Genomic DNA, 14088 nt, shown 5'->3' on the forward strand with positions numbered 1-14088 from the left:
TTATAAAAGTTGGATTGCTGTCAGTAAGGATACTGGCAAAATTCTCGTTTTGTCTGTCTGTCTTCGCAGAGCATCTCGAGACTGTGCAGTTTGCTTAAAACGTCTGCGAAGCCTGTTACGCGATATCGGATGTAACGTACTTCTGCCTTGTATAACTAAGATATAGCTACAAAAATAATACCATAATATGTAAATAAGTATAAAAGTAATAAATATTTTAAAGACCTAATCGATTTACACGTAGTTTTAATAACTTACGTATTTTAAAGTGATATAAATTAATTTGTTTTAATGAAGTCCAGTTCCAATGCTGTTTTTGCTATTACAAAAACAATTTGCTCAATATAAGTATTCAATAAAATTATATATGTAATAAGCCAAAAACAATAGTTTGACATAATATGTTCAAAATTACATAATTTATACATGCACATTTTCAAATTTAAATCTATTTCGAATCATTCAGAATTAGATGTGACTCGTCACTGAGAAGTGTTAATTTTTAAATCCCACGGCTTTAACTTCCTCAGGTTCTTTAAGTAGGTCAATTAGGTACTTTATTTGGCAGGTGGTTTACTACGTTTTTTGATAATTAATTCTCCAGTCCACTGATTAGAGGATCTAAGGGTAGAAGAACATGAAGGAAGCCTTCATTAGTTTTAAGTCTTGACATATTCCATTTGTGGGATCTCCTGTGCATTTTCAAGTCTTTACTGCGGCATTCCTTAACTTCTTCAGACAGAAGGCCAAATGTAAAATAACACGGTTAATTATATCTGCCCTGTGGATAAGTATCTTGTTTACGGTCACAGGCATATTAATAGTGTCAAGGATATTTTGTGAGCATATCAAGAAAGAGTCACAAAATCCTCATATATTCTTTATAACAATTTGACGGTATTTTAGTAATAATTTATCATCGTAAGATTATAATATGTCGATTTCTAGACAAATAATATGTCATTTCTTTATTTGTTACAATGTCATTAACTACCTGACGTTACCAGAACTAGTTTTTGCACAGTGCTATATTATTTTTTTTTAATGGAAAGGTAAATGTGGGATTGACCGACAGAAGTGACTTAAATCTTATAACGTGGTTATATATCTTGAAAAGTGTGTTTGCTAATTGTTAAATGGCTATTTTTTAATTTTAAAATAATATAAGACAATGTTAAATTTAACTCATCTTTTAACGGTCAATTAATGGTTTGACGTTTCTTCAGAAACATTTCTATTAAAATATCTCTTTACGTAAATTGTTTTTTAAGTAAATGTAAGGTAAGGCCCAATTCAATAGAGTAAAGGTTATAATTGTAATCAACAGAGACTTGTTTTATTCCAAAATTAAATTACACTATGGTTTTGTTTAGCTAGAAAAGATCTAATCAATTCATTTTTAATCCTGTTTTTAAATCAGAACGAAACTGGTAGGTAGTGAAACGGAGTAGAAATTCATATTAACCGTGTTGAAATTCAATTTAGAATCCGACGAGCTTCAGAAACTGCTATTAAATGACACAGTAAGTCAATCAATGTTACGTTGGATTAATTATAAATAAATAAGTAGTACGTAGATTTATTCAAACCAATCCGTAGCCTGCCATAAAAAGTAGTCACTTTAATGAGGACGCCTGGATAGTCACTGCATTGAAATTTGAGAAACGTCCGGCCCTGATATAAAAAATGGCCGCGATAGTCCCGCCCCTAGCGGCTACAGTGAGAACAAGCGTAATGCTTCGTTCCGTGATGCGAAACGAAAGTTTTCCACCCGTGCAAAACTCAAATCCATAGACCGTAAAATGAATTAGTCACCAAAAATGGTGAAAAGTTTTGAGAAAGGGGTAGCTAAATTTAACTGCACCTTAAACCTAAATAGAGAAAGAATGTAGCCATATTCAGATTGTAACTGGGACTCATATTCTCATGAGGTCCTCACATTCAGGGTGTGCTTTATAGATTAATATACTTTTTGCGCAATTTGAAAAAAGGTATCCCAAAAATGTATTCGAGGATGGCCTATTTCCCCTTTTTTATGTTTTTAATCTCTTATGGTATACTGCTCTGGGCTTATAGTACCAGTACAAAAACATTCTATTACTCCAGAATAAAGCAATTAGGATAATTACTTACTCTAATTGAGCTCACTGCATACCATTGTTTAAAAGTGAACAAATTTTTAATTTGTACATATTTTATTGTTCAGTTAGAGTTAAGCTGAGGATTGATTCTTCCTTGTTTATGAAAGACGATAACAACTACAGCACCAGATACATATATTTACTTGATTTACCTCTTGTTACGCTTACCAATACACAAAACTCTTGTTATTATGTAGGCTTAACTATGTTTAACAGACTTCATAGAAATGCTCGTGATATTGATTTTAAATGTTTTAAAACAAAATTGTACAGTTGGCTACTGAGGAATCCCTTTTACAGTGTAAATAAGGTTTCGAAACTTTCAAATATTGAAATTAGCTTCAATTGGTGACCTTGCCTTATCCGTGATATTAATATCTAACTTTTTTGCATTTTCTACGTATATAATAATTTAAAGTTTTACTTTTTATCATCATTATGCATTTCTTAATAGTAGGGCTTTAAGTGGTAATTAGTTTTGTCTTTCAAATATTGGCTAACTTTAATTGTTGTACTTGGCTTTATCTGTGTTACCATTTGTTAGTTGTTAGTTTTAATTTTCTGTAGAGAATGGATTTTATTACTTAAATTCTATTTTAACTTTAAGTACAGATGTACCAGTAAAGACGTAACTAGTATTTACTATTCTTTGTTTTGTAATGCCTAGTTGAAATTTGACTTTAACTGTATGCGTTTTTGTTGCAATAAAGACTTTAACTTTGAAACGACTTTGAATTTTACTTTGGCTCACGGATATTTTTAATATTTGATGACATGCAATAACTTGTTTTTGAAACTATACATGCAAGCAATTTTCAAACAAACACAAGCATGTAGTAGTCCTTACCTTTAATTATAGGATCTATTATGTCATAAGTTAAAAACATACAAAGCCCCAATACAATGCAATGAAAAAGCATGTAAAATGATCACAGACAACCTCTACCACTGACGGACTAGAATGAACAACTTTCTTTGTGTATAAATTATGTATATAAATAGTATTTTATCATATTAATGGTTGTTATCTCAGAATTGTATATATGTTTCCCTTTCACCCTATATACATTTAAGGCCTTACTGTGCTAATCAACTTTAACCATTTTGGGTTTTATGTGATTCTGGCCCACTTCTGCCAATTTCAATGATGTAATTTCAGCATCAGCCAAAAACTACTTTAGCATGTCGCATTTCATTAGAAACCAAAGCAAAACTATTGTAAAAAATATAGGTGGTTGCCTAATTTTGTGAAATTATTAAATACTTTCGAGAGTTTCAGAGTAGTTGTGGGTACATTTTACATTCTACACTGGCAACACTGCTACCAAACAAACAAATTGAAACAAAACAAACTGTCTGCGAGTGTATTTTCAGTCTGAGATATGTTACCTAGGCCTTTATATTGCGCAAGTGTTAGGTTATGTATTCGAACTGTTGTAATGAGTGTATGTAAAACAAAAATAATCGTCAAATTATTACAGTAGAATTTATTTTAAACTAAAATTTGTATTCAATATGTCTGAACAGATATTGAATATACTCTGTAGCTCTAAGAAGATTGAAAGAGATGGAGGTGTTGTTCACTTACATAAAATGTTATCATCTAATGATCCAGAAGAAAGAATTTGTTTGGAAACAAGAATTATTCAAATGCTGACAGATTCAGATGATACGCCTTGGGAAACTAAACAAGGTTGTCTGTTGGGATCTAAAGAAATAATTCAAAGAGTTGACTTGAATAATGAGAGGGAATCAGAATTTATCAGCAAGATAACAGATATATCAAGGAAACTTTTGACTGATATTGAAGTTAGAGTGAGATTGGAATCTGGTAAGTCTCATAAAAAGTAGACTAGGATTAGTGTTGACTTTTCTTAGGAAAAGTACTTAACATGGAACTGTACATAGATTTAAGGGTAGAGTAAGATAAGCAGACCCGGGTTTTTACATAGATTAGTACAATCATTGATAGTTAATATTCATTTATAAATCATATCAACACATCTATAGCCATAATCACAATCATATTTTAACTTGAAATAACTAATACAACGCAGATATTGATAATCTTATAAATAATAAATGATCTCCAATGATCAAACAAAATATTAGAACTGGAAATAGGAAAAACTCATGGATAATATAAGATTAATTAAAGGCCGAGGCAGCAAATCATGAATTTGACGTTATCAACGTATTCTGCTCACCCTCCTGAACAAAAAATATATATAGGCCTAGTATTAGGGGGTGCAAATGACAAATAACATGATTTTAGGGGGTATTCTCATAAGTAGTTAAGTTTCTAATGTTTTAATATTCAGTTTGTGTGCTGTGTCTGGATAATCTGTTTACTTGAATATTATCTACAGCCGGGACTGATAGCTTATCTGTTATCTCAGTTCTCCAGAGCATGAGTCAGTGCTTTACAAGATAGCGTGTTCAGTAGGTTGGATTGAGTGAGTGTGTTACAATTATGAATCAACCATCCACTAGTTCGACCAACCCGAGTGAATTGTGTGTGTCGGAGTGTTTAGTAGGGCACGTAAAGAGTTTACGTTTTAACCGAAACGAAATTATTTACTTTTTAATTGAACAGGGAAAATTTAATAATGAGTGTATTTGTTCGTCGTGCGGTCGCGTGTTGTTTTTAAACCGGGAGACTGTTGTTGTTTCGTTGCGATAGGAAAATTATAAAAAGTAGTAAACAAAGTTTTAAATTTTGCAATTTTAAAAAATCCACTTTTTTGTTGCTGCTGCTTAGCTATATCCGCCAACACACTAATGGTAAGTGTTCTCTGTTAATATCCATCTATATATTTATATTAGAGTTTTTCATGATTTATTAAGTTTTTTTCACTTTACATAATTGCCTCTTTGCATTACATTTCAATTTATATTTCTGATCATCCCCTCTAGAATTTGATATTTTACTGATAGGCCTAGGTACTATCTCGAGGGATGTTTTTCCTTCATTGACATCAGTGCGGGGCAGGAAGCCCGCGCTGATGGCCCGAAGGCACTTGTTTCATTTCGATAACAAGTCATTAATTTGTAGCTCGAAATTAAGAAAAACATTGTTCATTTGGATCAAAATTCTGCTCATTTCAGTATTACTTTCATTTACGTTTGCAAAGATGGCGACGCATCCGATGACGTCATCACGAGGTTGAATCACGTCAAAAAAGGTCATGTGATGCCCGATGTGGATGTAGAACATGGGAATATTGCTCCGCGCTTGAACAGTTGTTCCATTTTTGATGTTCTAGAACTTCGTTATTTCTCATTTTCACCCCGTCAAACCTCATATTGTTTTGTTCTGTAGGACGATTTCAATAAGTTAATAACGTGAAACTCGTATTTTGCCGCTCCGGCCATTAATGTGACTATTACCAAACTCATAAATAATAATGAAATGATAACAATATAACAAACATTTATAACAGGAAATATGGAATAAGCTTAATTATTTATATATTTTCTCCTGTTTAGCAATGATTGACCATTTTCGAGAAGTAGTTAGAAGCATCTTCTCTAGAGAACCGTACTTCTCTTCTGTACAAATACTCACAGAGATGTGCTAGCAGGTCGGCTAATATGCCACTTTTTAATCTTCGTTTCACGGTCCTCCACGTGCTTTTAACTGTCTGTTATTATCTATAAAAGAAAATATGTTTATTATATGAAAAAAAGGTTTATAGTTGATACAAGTTAGTTATTGTTCAAAATCAGTATCGGTTAGTTATATCAAAAGTTATAATTGAGTAATATCATTTGTGAAGATCGATATAAAAAACCGAGTCCGCTTATCCTACTGGAAGAGTCTGTAAAAATTCTAAATTGCGCTTATTTTCGTAGGTTTACAAGGTTCCTTTGTAAATTTCATAAAGAATCTTGTGTGTATTGCATGTACACAGTGGTACATATATTTTTTCTTGGCTGCAGTATAATAAGCGGCAGCAAAGTGTAAGCCAAGAAATAAATGTAAACTAAGTATTATTTAAGTATAATCTTTGATGTAGAATGTCCAAAATAGTACAGCTTAATGCCATTAAAATGCGCTCTGGCAATGCTAGGTAAATACATCAACATTGTCATAGGCTAATATGGGTAAAAGCGGCTCGAATGGGACGGTGTGGTAGTCAAAGTAGCACTATAGTATTATCTGGAGGCTTCTTTATTCGGAAAAAGTTTTCTTACCGGGAACCTAAATACTACATTATTTGAAAGAACAGACTTTATTTGACTAACTGTGAAAATTACATATCATTATGATGTTCGGTTCTTGTTCTCTACTTCCCAAAAGGAAGCGATGTCGATAAGTAGACCACTCTCATCATCATAAAAATTGAGAAGATTTGGATAATTTTTACTTGAGTTATGTACACTTTAATTTCAAGTCAGAATTTTTAGGTAGTCGCAAACAATATATTTAACAAAATTATTACCGTACAGTGTTTTAACTTAAGCTTATATCTCAATTAGTCCATTGAACTAAAGCAGTGCTTCTCAAAGTGTGTGTACAGCACCCTAGGGCGTTGGGAAATCCTGGCAAGGCCGGTGTCGTTAATAGACAGTGTATCCTTGTCAAACAGTACAATCAGTCTAAGATAGACGGCATGGCAGAGAACAATAGCGATCAATTGCTTTTTCTTCTATCCTTAAAGGTAAGGAGTTGCACTGCAGTTGCGACAAGCTAACAAAGACACCCATTTGATATGCTATGTCAGATCTATTAACTACAACACCTGTGTTGAAGATATTTTATTCTGTAAACAAATCAAGGGATTTACTACAGGTCAAAATCTGTTTTAAAATATTCAAGATAACTTAATGAGTCTGCTTAGCATTGATTGGCAGTAACGTATTGGAATATGTACTGATGGTGGCAGTTGAATGGTTGATAAAAAAAAGTGGTTTCAAGCTCTTGTTCAGTTAATAGGACCAGTGTAATTTGGACACATTGCATGAAAGAAACATTGGCTGATGAATGTCTCAGTAAGGAACTGCACTTTATACTTTTTTTATCTCTTCAGTCTATCATATATATCGTATGGGGGACAAAGGCAGAGCTATCCATAAATAAATAAATTAAAAATTACAATTATTAAAAAGTACGTAAGAACAAAGTTCTTGAGTCATAAATTAAAAAATAATATTAAAATCTCCCGTCACAAAGCTAAATCCAAATTACTGAGCCAGTTTTAGAGACCCATCCTCTAAACCACTCAGACCAGCCAGACCATCAGAAAACAATCACAAAGGGCAAGTCGTTTACAATGTGCTCAATTGTCTGAGAGTTTGCGCCACAATCACACGTCTGGTCGTCAGTAATACCCCACTTGAATTTCCAGTGATTGCTTCTCCCTTCTCCCACCCCAGTTCGAAAACGATTCAATAAAACCCATTCCTTTCGAGGAATTTCCAAGCCACCCACTGCTTTCGTAGGATCGGATATCAAGAACTTGTTCCTCGTCCATCGAATGATTCCCAGGATGACGCCCAGTTAGCATTAGGCGTAAAGTTCTCCTCTATCAACTGGGATGCTGTTCGTAGTGATGGCTTGCGTGATTTGAGCCGGCTATCTTGCTGAGGAATGTCGCGCGTAACGGGCAATTCGGGATTGGACACGATCTTATTGAACTCTCTCAGAAGAGCCTCTTTGCGTCTAATCTCAGGTGGTGCTATATTGCTCAGCACTGGGAGCCAAGGTGTTGGTGTTGCCATGAGAGTTCCAGTAATTGTCCTCATGGCCCTATTAAGAACGACATCGACCTCTCGCACATGTGCACTATTAAGCCACACAGGAGCACAATATTCAGCAGCGGAGTACACAAGGGACAAAGAAGTGGTACGCAGTACTTTAGCGTTGGCTCCCCAAGTTGATCCAGCAAGATGCTGTACTATATTAGCCCTTGTTTTCAGCTTTGCTGCTGTCTTTTGAAGGTGACTTTTAAAAGTGAGAGATCGGTCTAGGTAACTCCCAGATACTGCGGATGTTCATTATGTTTCAATTTGACACCATCAAGAGTTATATTTAACTTGTAGTTCGCCAGTCTGTTATTTAGGTGGAAACATGATACTTCAGTTTTATTAGGATTTGGATTTAGCTTCCAGGCTCTAAAATAATCTGCGAGGACTGAAAGATCATCAGTGAGTGCCTGTTCTGTTTTTCTTTATGTCATTATGTTGGTAGGCTAAGGCAATATCATCCGCATAAATAAACTTTCTGGATAAACGTTGTTGGGATGTCGGCAGAGTACACGTTGAACAACAAAGGAGCAAGTACAGAGCCTGTGGAAGGCCGTTTTTAAGTTGCCTGAAAGAACTTTCCTCACGGCCAAGGCATACTTTTATAAGCCTGTCGCTAATCATTGAATTAAGAAGCCGCAGAAGGAAAGGGCAAGGAATTAGATTATAGAGCTTTACTAAAAGGCCTTTTCTCCAGACAGTGTCGTAAGCTGCAGTAAGGTCTATAAAAGGCTGTAGAGGTTTTTGCTCTCCTTTCAAAACCATTCTCAATAAAAAGTTGTTAGCGCAAGCACCTGGTCACAGCAGTTACGACCAGGTCTAAAGCCAGCTTGATCTATAGGAATGCTGGCATTGAGAATGGGAAATATTCTATTATAGATCAACCTCTCCAGCAGCTTATAACACACAACTCAACAGGGCTATGGGCCTATAGCTCTCAATACGCTCTGGGTCTTTGTTGGGCTTCAAAACTGCGATTATTTTAGATCTTTTAAATGCTGCAGGCAGGTTTACCTGTAGCCAGTATTTCGTTGAACACTGTAAGAAGCCAGTATTTAACTTTGGATTCCTGAGTACTTTAGGAATTCTGGGAAGACATTTATCGATACCGGCTGCCTTCCCAACTGACAGAGCGGAGATGGCCACTTCAATTTCATCAAGTTCTCAAATGCTCTCGATATTTCCAACGGAGCTTGCCCGACTGCTTTTAAATTCGTTTAACTTGTAGTTAACCAGCTTGTCAGATGGGTGGCGAACTGACTTGGACAAAGCAACAATACGCTTTGCTATTGCACAGGGTTTCGGATGTGACAAAGAACTGTTCGTCGAAGGCTTGCCGGTGGAGAGCTTTCTCAAGAGGGACCAAGCTTTACGGCTACTATGGGTGAAGTTAAGATTTTCCATTGTGTGTACCCACTTTTCTCTTCTTGCTTTGTCAAGAGATTGTAGCAGCCGATCAGCTGTTTCTGTGTTCCCGGTGTCATTGAACTCACTGTAAAGGTCCTCACACTCTTGACTCCAACCTGGCACATAGCTCTTTCGAAATCCTCGTGGAATGCACAGTTTAGCAGTAGCCAGGACTAGCTTTGTGAAACCGGTCATAGTTTCTTATCGTGGGAGGGATGAACTGATGCCATCATCAAGTCTAGATGTAAAGGCTTTCCAATCTGCTTTGTTAAAATTCCAGCGAGGCCGAGGGAAGGATCTTACAAGAGGAATCTTGATTCCGACTGAAATAAGCACAGGCCTATGCTGAGAATGAGGAAAGGCACCAAGAACTTTCCTCCCAACTGCTAAAGGCTTAAGAGAGCGGGCACAAGAGCAAAAACATAGGTCTGGAGTATAACCACGACGCCAGCGGGCTGAATAAAAAGTGTGGGCGTCTTTGGCATCATGTATTAATATTAAGTTGTTATTTTCAGCCCAACTAGTTAAACTCGTACCATTGTCGTCATCCGATGAGTATCCCCACGAGCTGTGATGACTGTTAAAGTCCCCAATGTAAAGGACGGGGTGTCCAAATATGGGAAGTACTGTGTCAGACCATTGTCTATTAGGTGGTTTGTAGACATTTACTATAGTTGTTTCTGACACTTTCACCACCAGTACAAAAATTTCGTCATCACAGCTCTTGTAAATCGGGGGGACACATCATCGATGCCCTGCCTAACATAAGTCGCCCACTCCGTATTTTCTGTGGCCAATGCATGGCTTCTACAAGTGTATATCCAGGGATATTGCCTCTTGCACAGGTGTTAGAATTCTCAATGTGAGTCTCCTGGAGTGCTAGGACATCGACGTTGTTCTTTATCATAATTTTGCTTAGGGCACTCACATTTAGATCTGCTCAGACCCTCGGCGTTAAAATAACATATATTTAAAAGAGAGCCAATATTTAAAAAAATCAGTATTTGTTTGGCCCTGAGAAGGACCGTTTGTTTGGTCTTCGATAGCTGCCATAACTGGGAGATCACAAGAGTGACGGTCCAGCTACCAAAAATTGCTGTTCGTTTAGCGTTACCCAGGGAGCACGTGTAGCAAGCTACGGACGCGAACAACTTCACCCCCCTTCAGTCTATCATGATTTCAGGCGTCAAGTCTGTGACGGCATTAGATTTCAGACACTGTACTAAGAGAAAGCTAAACTGGAGTTAAACTCATTCACATTGTGCTGTCATGGCCCATCTCTGTACTGTCTGAACGTAGCCCCAAGTTCCTAACTAACTAACTTGTTCCCAAAATTGAAGTGAGACGTCTATTGTCTATGCTTTAAGACTGAGGATAAAATATATGAACAGATTATTTGATTCCTGAAAGGATTGGCAACATAATTTTATGACATTGGGCTATAAAGGTTGGAGTATATTTTGTAAATTAAAAAAAAATAATAATAATAATCTAGATAAGTAGTGCAAATTTTAAGCTTTAAAATAAAATTATTTGTTTTAGAATCAAACAATTCTGTCTTACATTGTAACACATCAAAAGCTTAATTATCCCTTGGAATTGGAAGTATGTATGTTTTTGATTTGTTATTAAAATTGTGATTTATGGTGATCTGTAATCAGAAATAACATAATCTTACATTTTTATTACAGCATGTTATGTAATTTTGTAATCATACCAACAAATGTTTTATTTTGTTTGGTAAAAATCAAACAAATTGTAAAAGAGTTGTTAATTTGATATATAACTTGCCAGAAATCGGATGCTCTATGATTCCTACACTAACCCTTTGAGTGCCAAAGTCCGATTCTACCGGACATCAAAAGTTGGCCGAAAAGTGCCAACGTCTGATTTTACTGGACGTTTGGGAAAAAAAATCACTAAAAATAAAAAACTTTATATTTTTAAACTAACATCATATTAAAATGTTCGTGAAGAACTGTTTGTTTTTTAATAAATTGTTGTAGTAGACTTCCAATCAATTGACTTTAACGAAAATGAATCTAGAACTCACATATAAACATATTTGGTTGACATGGCTGCCGGGAACAATGTGACATTAGTTTCTTAAAAGTTGTGTAACTCACTCATTATTGAAGATAATGATACACATTTTTCAAGATTTATAGACAATTAAATACCTTTTACAGTGATTTGTACAAAGAAAAGGATATCAATTTTTTTATAATGATAATTTGGTTGAAAAATTAAATTAAAATAAATTCTGGAATTGTTTAGGTAAGTCCATTTTTGGTATTCCTAAATTTAATTTAATGGTAACTTTATGTTAATTAAGCAGAGTTATCAGAGAAAAATAAAAAATCATGTTGATAACTTATTAAATAATCAAACTGTGAATCTTTACTGAAACCTTAACTTCAAAAGGGCTGGCATTTTTAGGTGCACCCACTAGAAAAATACCTGGCACTTTTCAGTACATCCTCTCAATAAATACTTGGCACTCAAAGGGTTAATAGTCAAATCAAAAGTAAACGTATTCTGATTTTGTATCAAATTTCAGAGAAGTTTAATTGTTATCAGTCATATTGTAAATTGTCACAATACTTTTCAATACAATAATATTATTTGTATTGTTGTTGGTTTTATAATTTAAATACACTATTATAACTAGAAATTCATATTTCAGGTGAAGTGTTTGGCGCTCTATGCCAGAAGATAGGACCGACTGTGTACGAAGAAGAAAAAGATTTTGTTTTAAATTTAATCCTCGTCAACTTGGAAAGGCAAGTTTGTGTTGATGATTCATCACGAATTGAACAAATTGAATCAGAAAAGCTGTTTGAAAAACTAGTAGGAAACGGGCAAAGAGTAAGTGCAATGAATGATATTGTTATAAGTCTCATAAATTACACCTTAAACTTTAAATGAAATGTTGACTGAGTTCAGTTGTTAATCATAAACAAAATTAAACACACTAAATTTGATAATTTAAGTTTTTAATGTAGACATTGTCAGTAATAGCTTATTGGATTCCTTCTCAACCAATTAGTCTAGTCATAGACTTGCCATACGTCCCGGTTTGGCCGGGACAGTCCCGGTTTTACAAGCTTGTCCCGGTGTCCCGCCCGGTTGCCTGCTTGTCCCGGTCACGTCAGAGGAGCCGAATGTTTAAAACAATTGAGCTAGGCCTAGTTGTAGTTTAGTCTAGAGGTTCACAACTACACAACACTCTATCGGTTCAGCGTGGTCCCGAAATAAGAGAGTTTTCAGTTCAGTTGAGAGAGTTTTCTCTATGATGAACATTGCCTGGAGTGATGATCGAGGATTAATGCACGAATCCACAGTTCGAAATTTAATGTTATGCAAAGTTAACTTTGCAGTTAGCTGCACTAAATTTTATGAAAAAATAAAAAGCAAAAAAGACTTATTTAGAAAGATTTGCTCTAGTGAAAAATACGAATGGTATAAAAAATAAGCCTTGCTTTTACATTTTATAGCTGTCAATGTTTTTAAGGTATAGCCTGAAGTAAGCTTGTATTGTTTAATGGTTTACATTTATTTAATGAAAGCCGTGTAAAAATATAACCCAAACTGTATTTTTATTGTTATAAGATATAATCACTTTTATACTATTTAGAAATTAAATTAAATTCATACAATTATACACAAAGTTTTTTGGTTTTTATTGTTAATTTGACTTCATATTTATCCCCCCCCCACGCATTTCGAACAGAGGCGTCCCGGTTGGCCAGTGAAAAATTATGGCAAGCCTATCTAGTCAACAAGTCTTTTATGCTGCTTTATAATTTTGTTATTAACTAAATTGAAATAATAGATTATGTATTATTTGGGAATATTTATTTGAATGAAATATGTATTTGACACTTGTTTCAAATAGGCTAATATAGCACAGATTGATTGGTCATTTTTATTTTTCCATAAATAAATTCTGAAGAATCTTTAAAAAAATATTTTTTTTATAAATGAATCATAGAACCAAACATTAATAGCTTATGATTAATTATTGAAAACTTAATCAATGAGCCAGTATTTGGAATTTTCACAACCTTAGATTTTGGAAACCCTGTTAAAGTATGTAAACATTTGCAATACTTAATTAGATGAAGAGAGAGCTCAGAAGTTCTTCCCACACCAACGTTATATTTGTAGGTAAATGATATTTAAGAGTTACTTCCCAGCCACCGAATGACCGAAAATTTTTTCAGGGACAGAACCACTTCACAGTCACCATCAAAGAACAGCCACACTTGTGCTTAACATTTGTTACCATAGCTTTAATCTCTTTTCCTTACCGATAAGGCCATTGTTAAAAATAGTATTGTAGTGCTTACATGATAGTCAGAGTTACGATTCTGTCAGTTATAGTAGATGTGGATATATTGTTGGCAATTGTACATGAACACACAAGAAGGAATGTTATTGTTGCCCACACACAATCATTTCAGTGTCACATTGAGTTGTAATAGGTAAGCAAAATTTTTTTTAAAGATCCTATAGAGTACAGTGCTTGACCGTTATGTATATGCGAGGGCAGGTAACGAGACATGAAAAAAAACTTATGGCCATTAGTGTATGTCCTTGGTAAAAATGCATTGGAGGATTTCGTCATATGAAATCTGGAATGATGTTTTAAGTTTACATTCTTGTAAGAGAGAGAGAGAGAGAGAGAGAGAGAGAGAGAGAGAGAGAGAGAGAGAGAGAAGAGAGAGAGAGAGAGAGAGAGAGAGAGAGAGAGAGAAAACTTTATTACATTAAGCTTGAGCTTAGAAAT

General features: G+C 34.8%; 1 protein-coding gene across 2 annotated transcripts in view; it reads left to right on the forward strand.

Annotated features, from left to right (window-relative positions):
- The first annotated feature begins 3500 nt into the window (after nucleotides 1–3500).
- Nucleotides 3501–14088, forward strand: part of LOC124352926 — a 30729-nt gene continuing 20141 nt past the window's right edge. For both annotated transcript variants that reach the window (XR_006921551.1, XM_046802657.1), the window contains exons 1-2: nucleotides 3501–3972; nucleotides 11983–12164. Coding sequence is in view for 1 of the 2 variants with exons in the window: in XM_046802657.1 (XP_046658613.1) it covers nucleotides 3657–3972; nucleotides 11983–12164 (498 nt within the window). In the remaining variant the exon portion in view is untranslated. The remainder of the gene's footprint in view (nucleotides 3973–11982; nucleotides 12165–14088) is intronic.

This window comes from Homalodisca vitripennis, chromosome 1 (genome assembly GCF_021130785.1).
Source record: "Homalodisca vitripennis isolate AUS2020 chromosome 1, UT_GWSS_2.1, whole genome shotgun sequence".
NCBI classification, from domain to species: Eukaryota; Metazoa; Arthropoda; class Insecta; order Hemiptera; family Cicadellidae; genus Homalodisca; species Homalodisca vitripennis.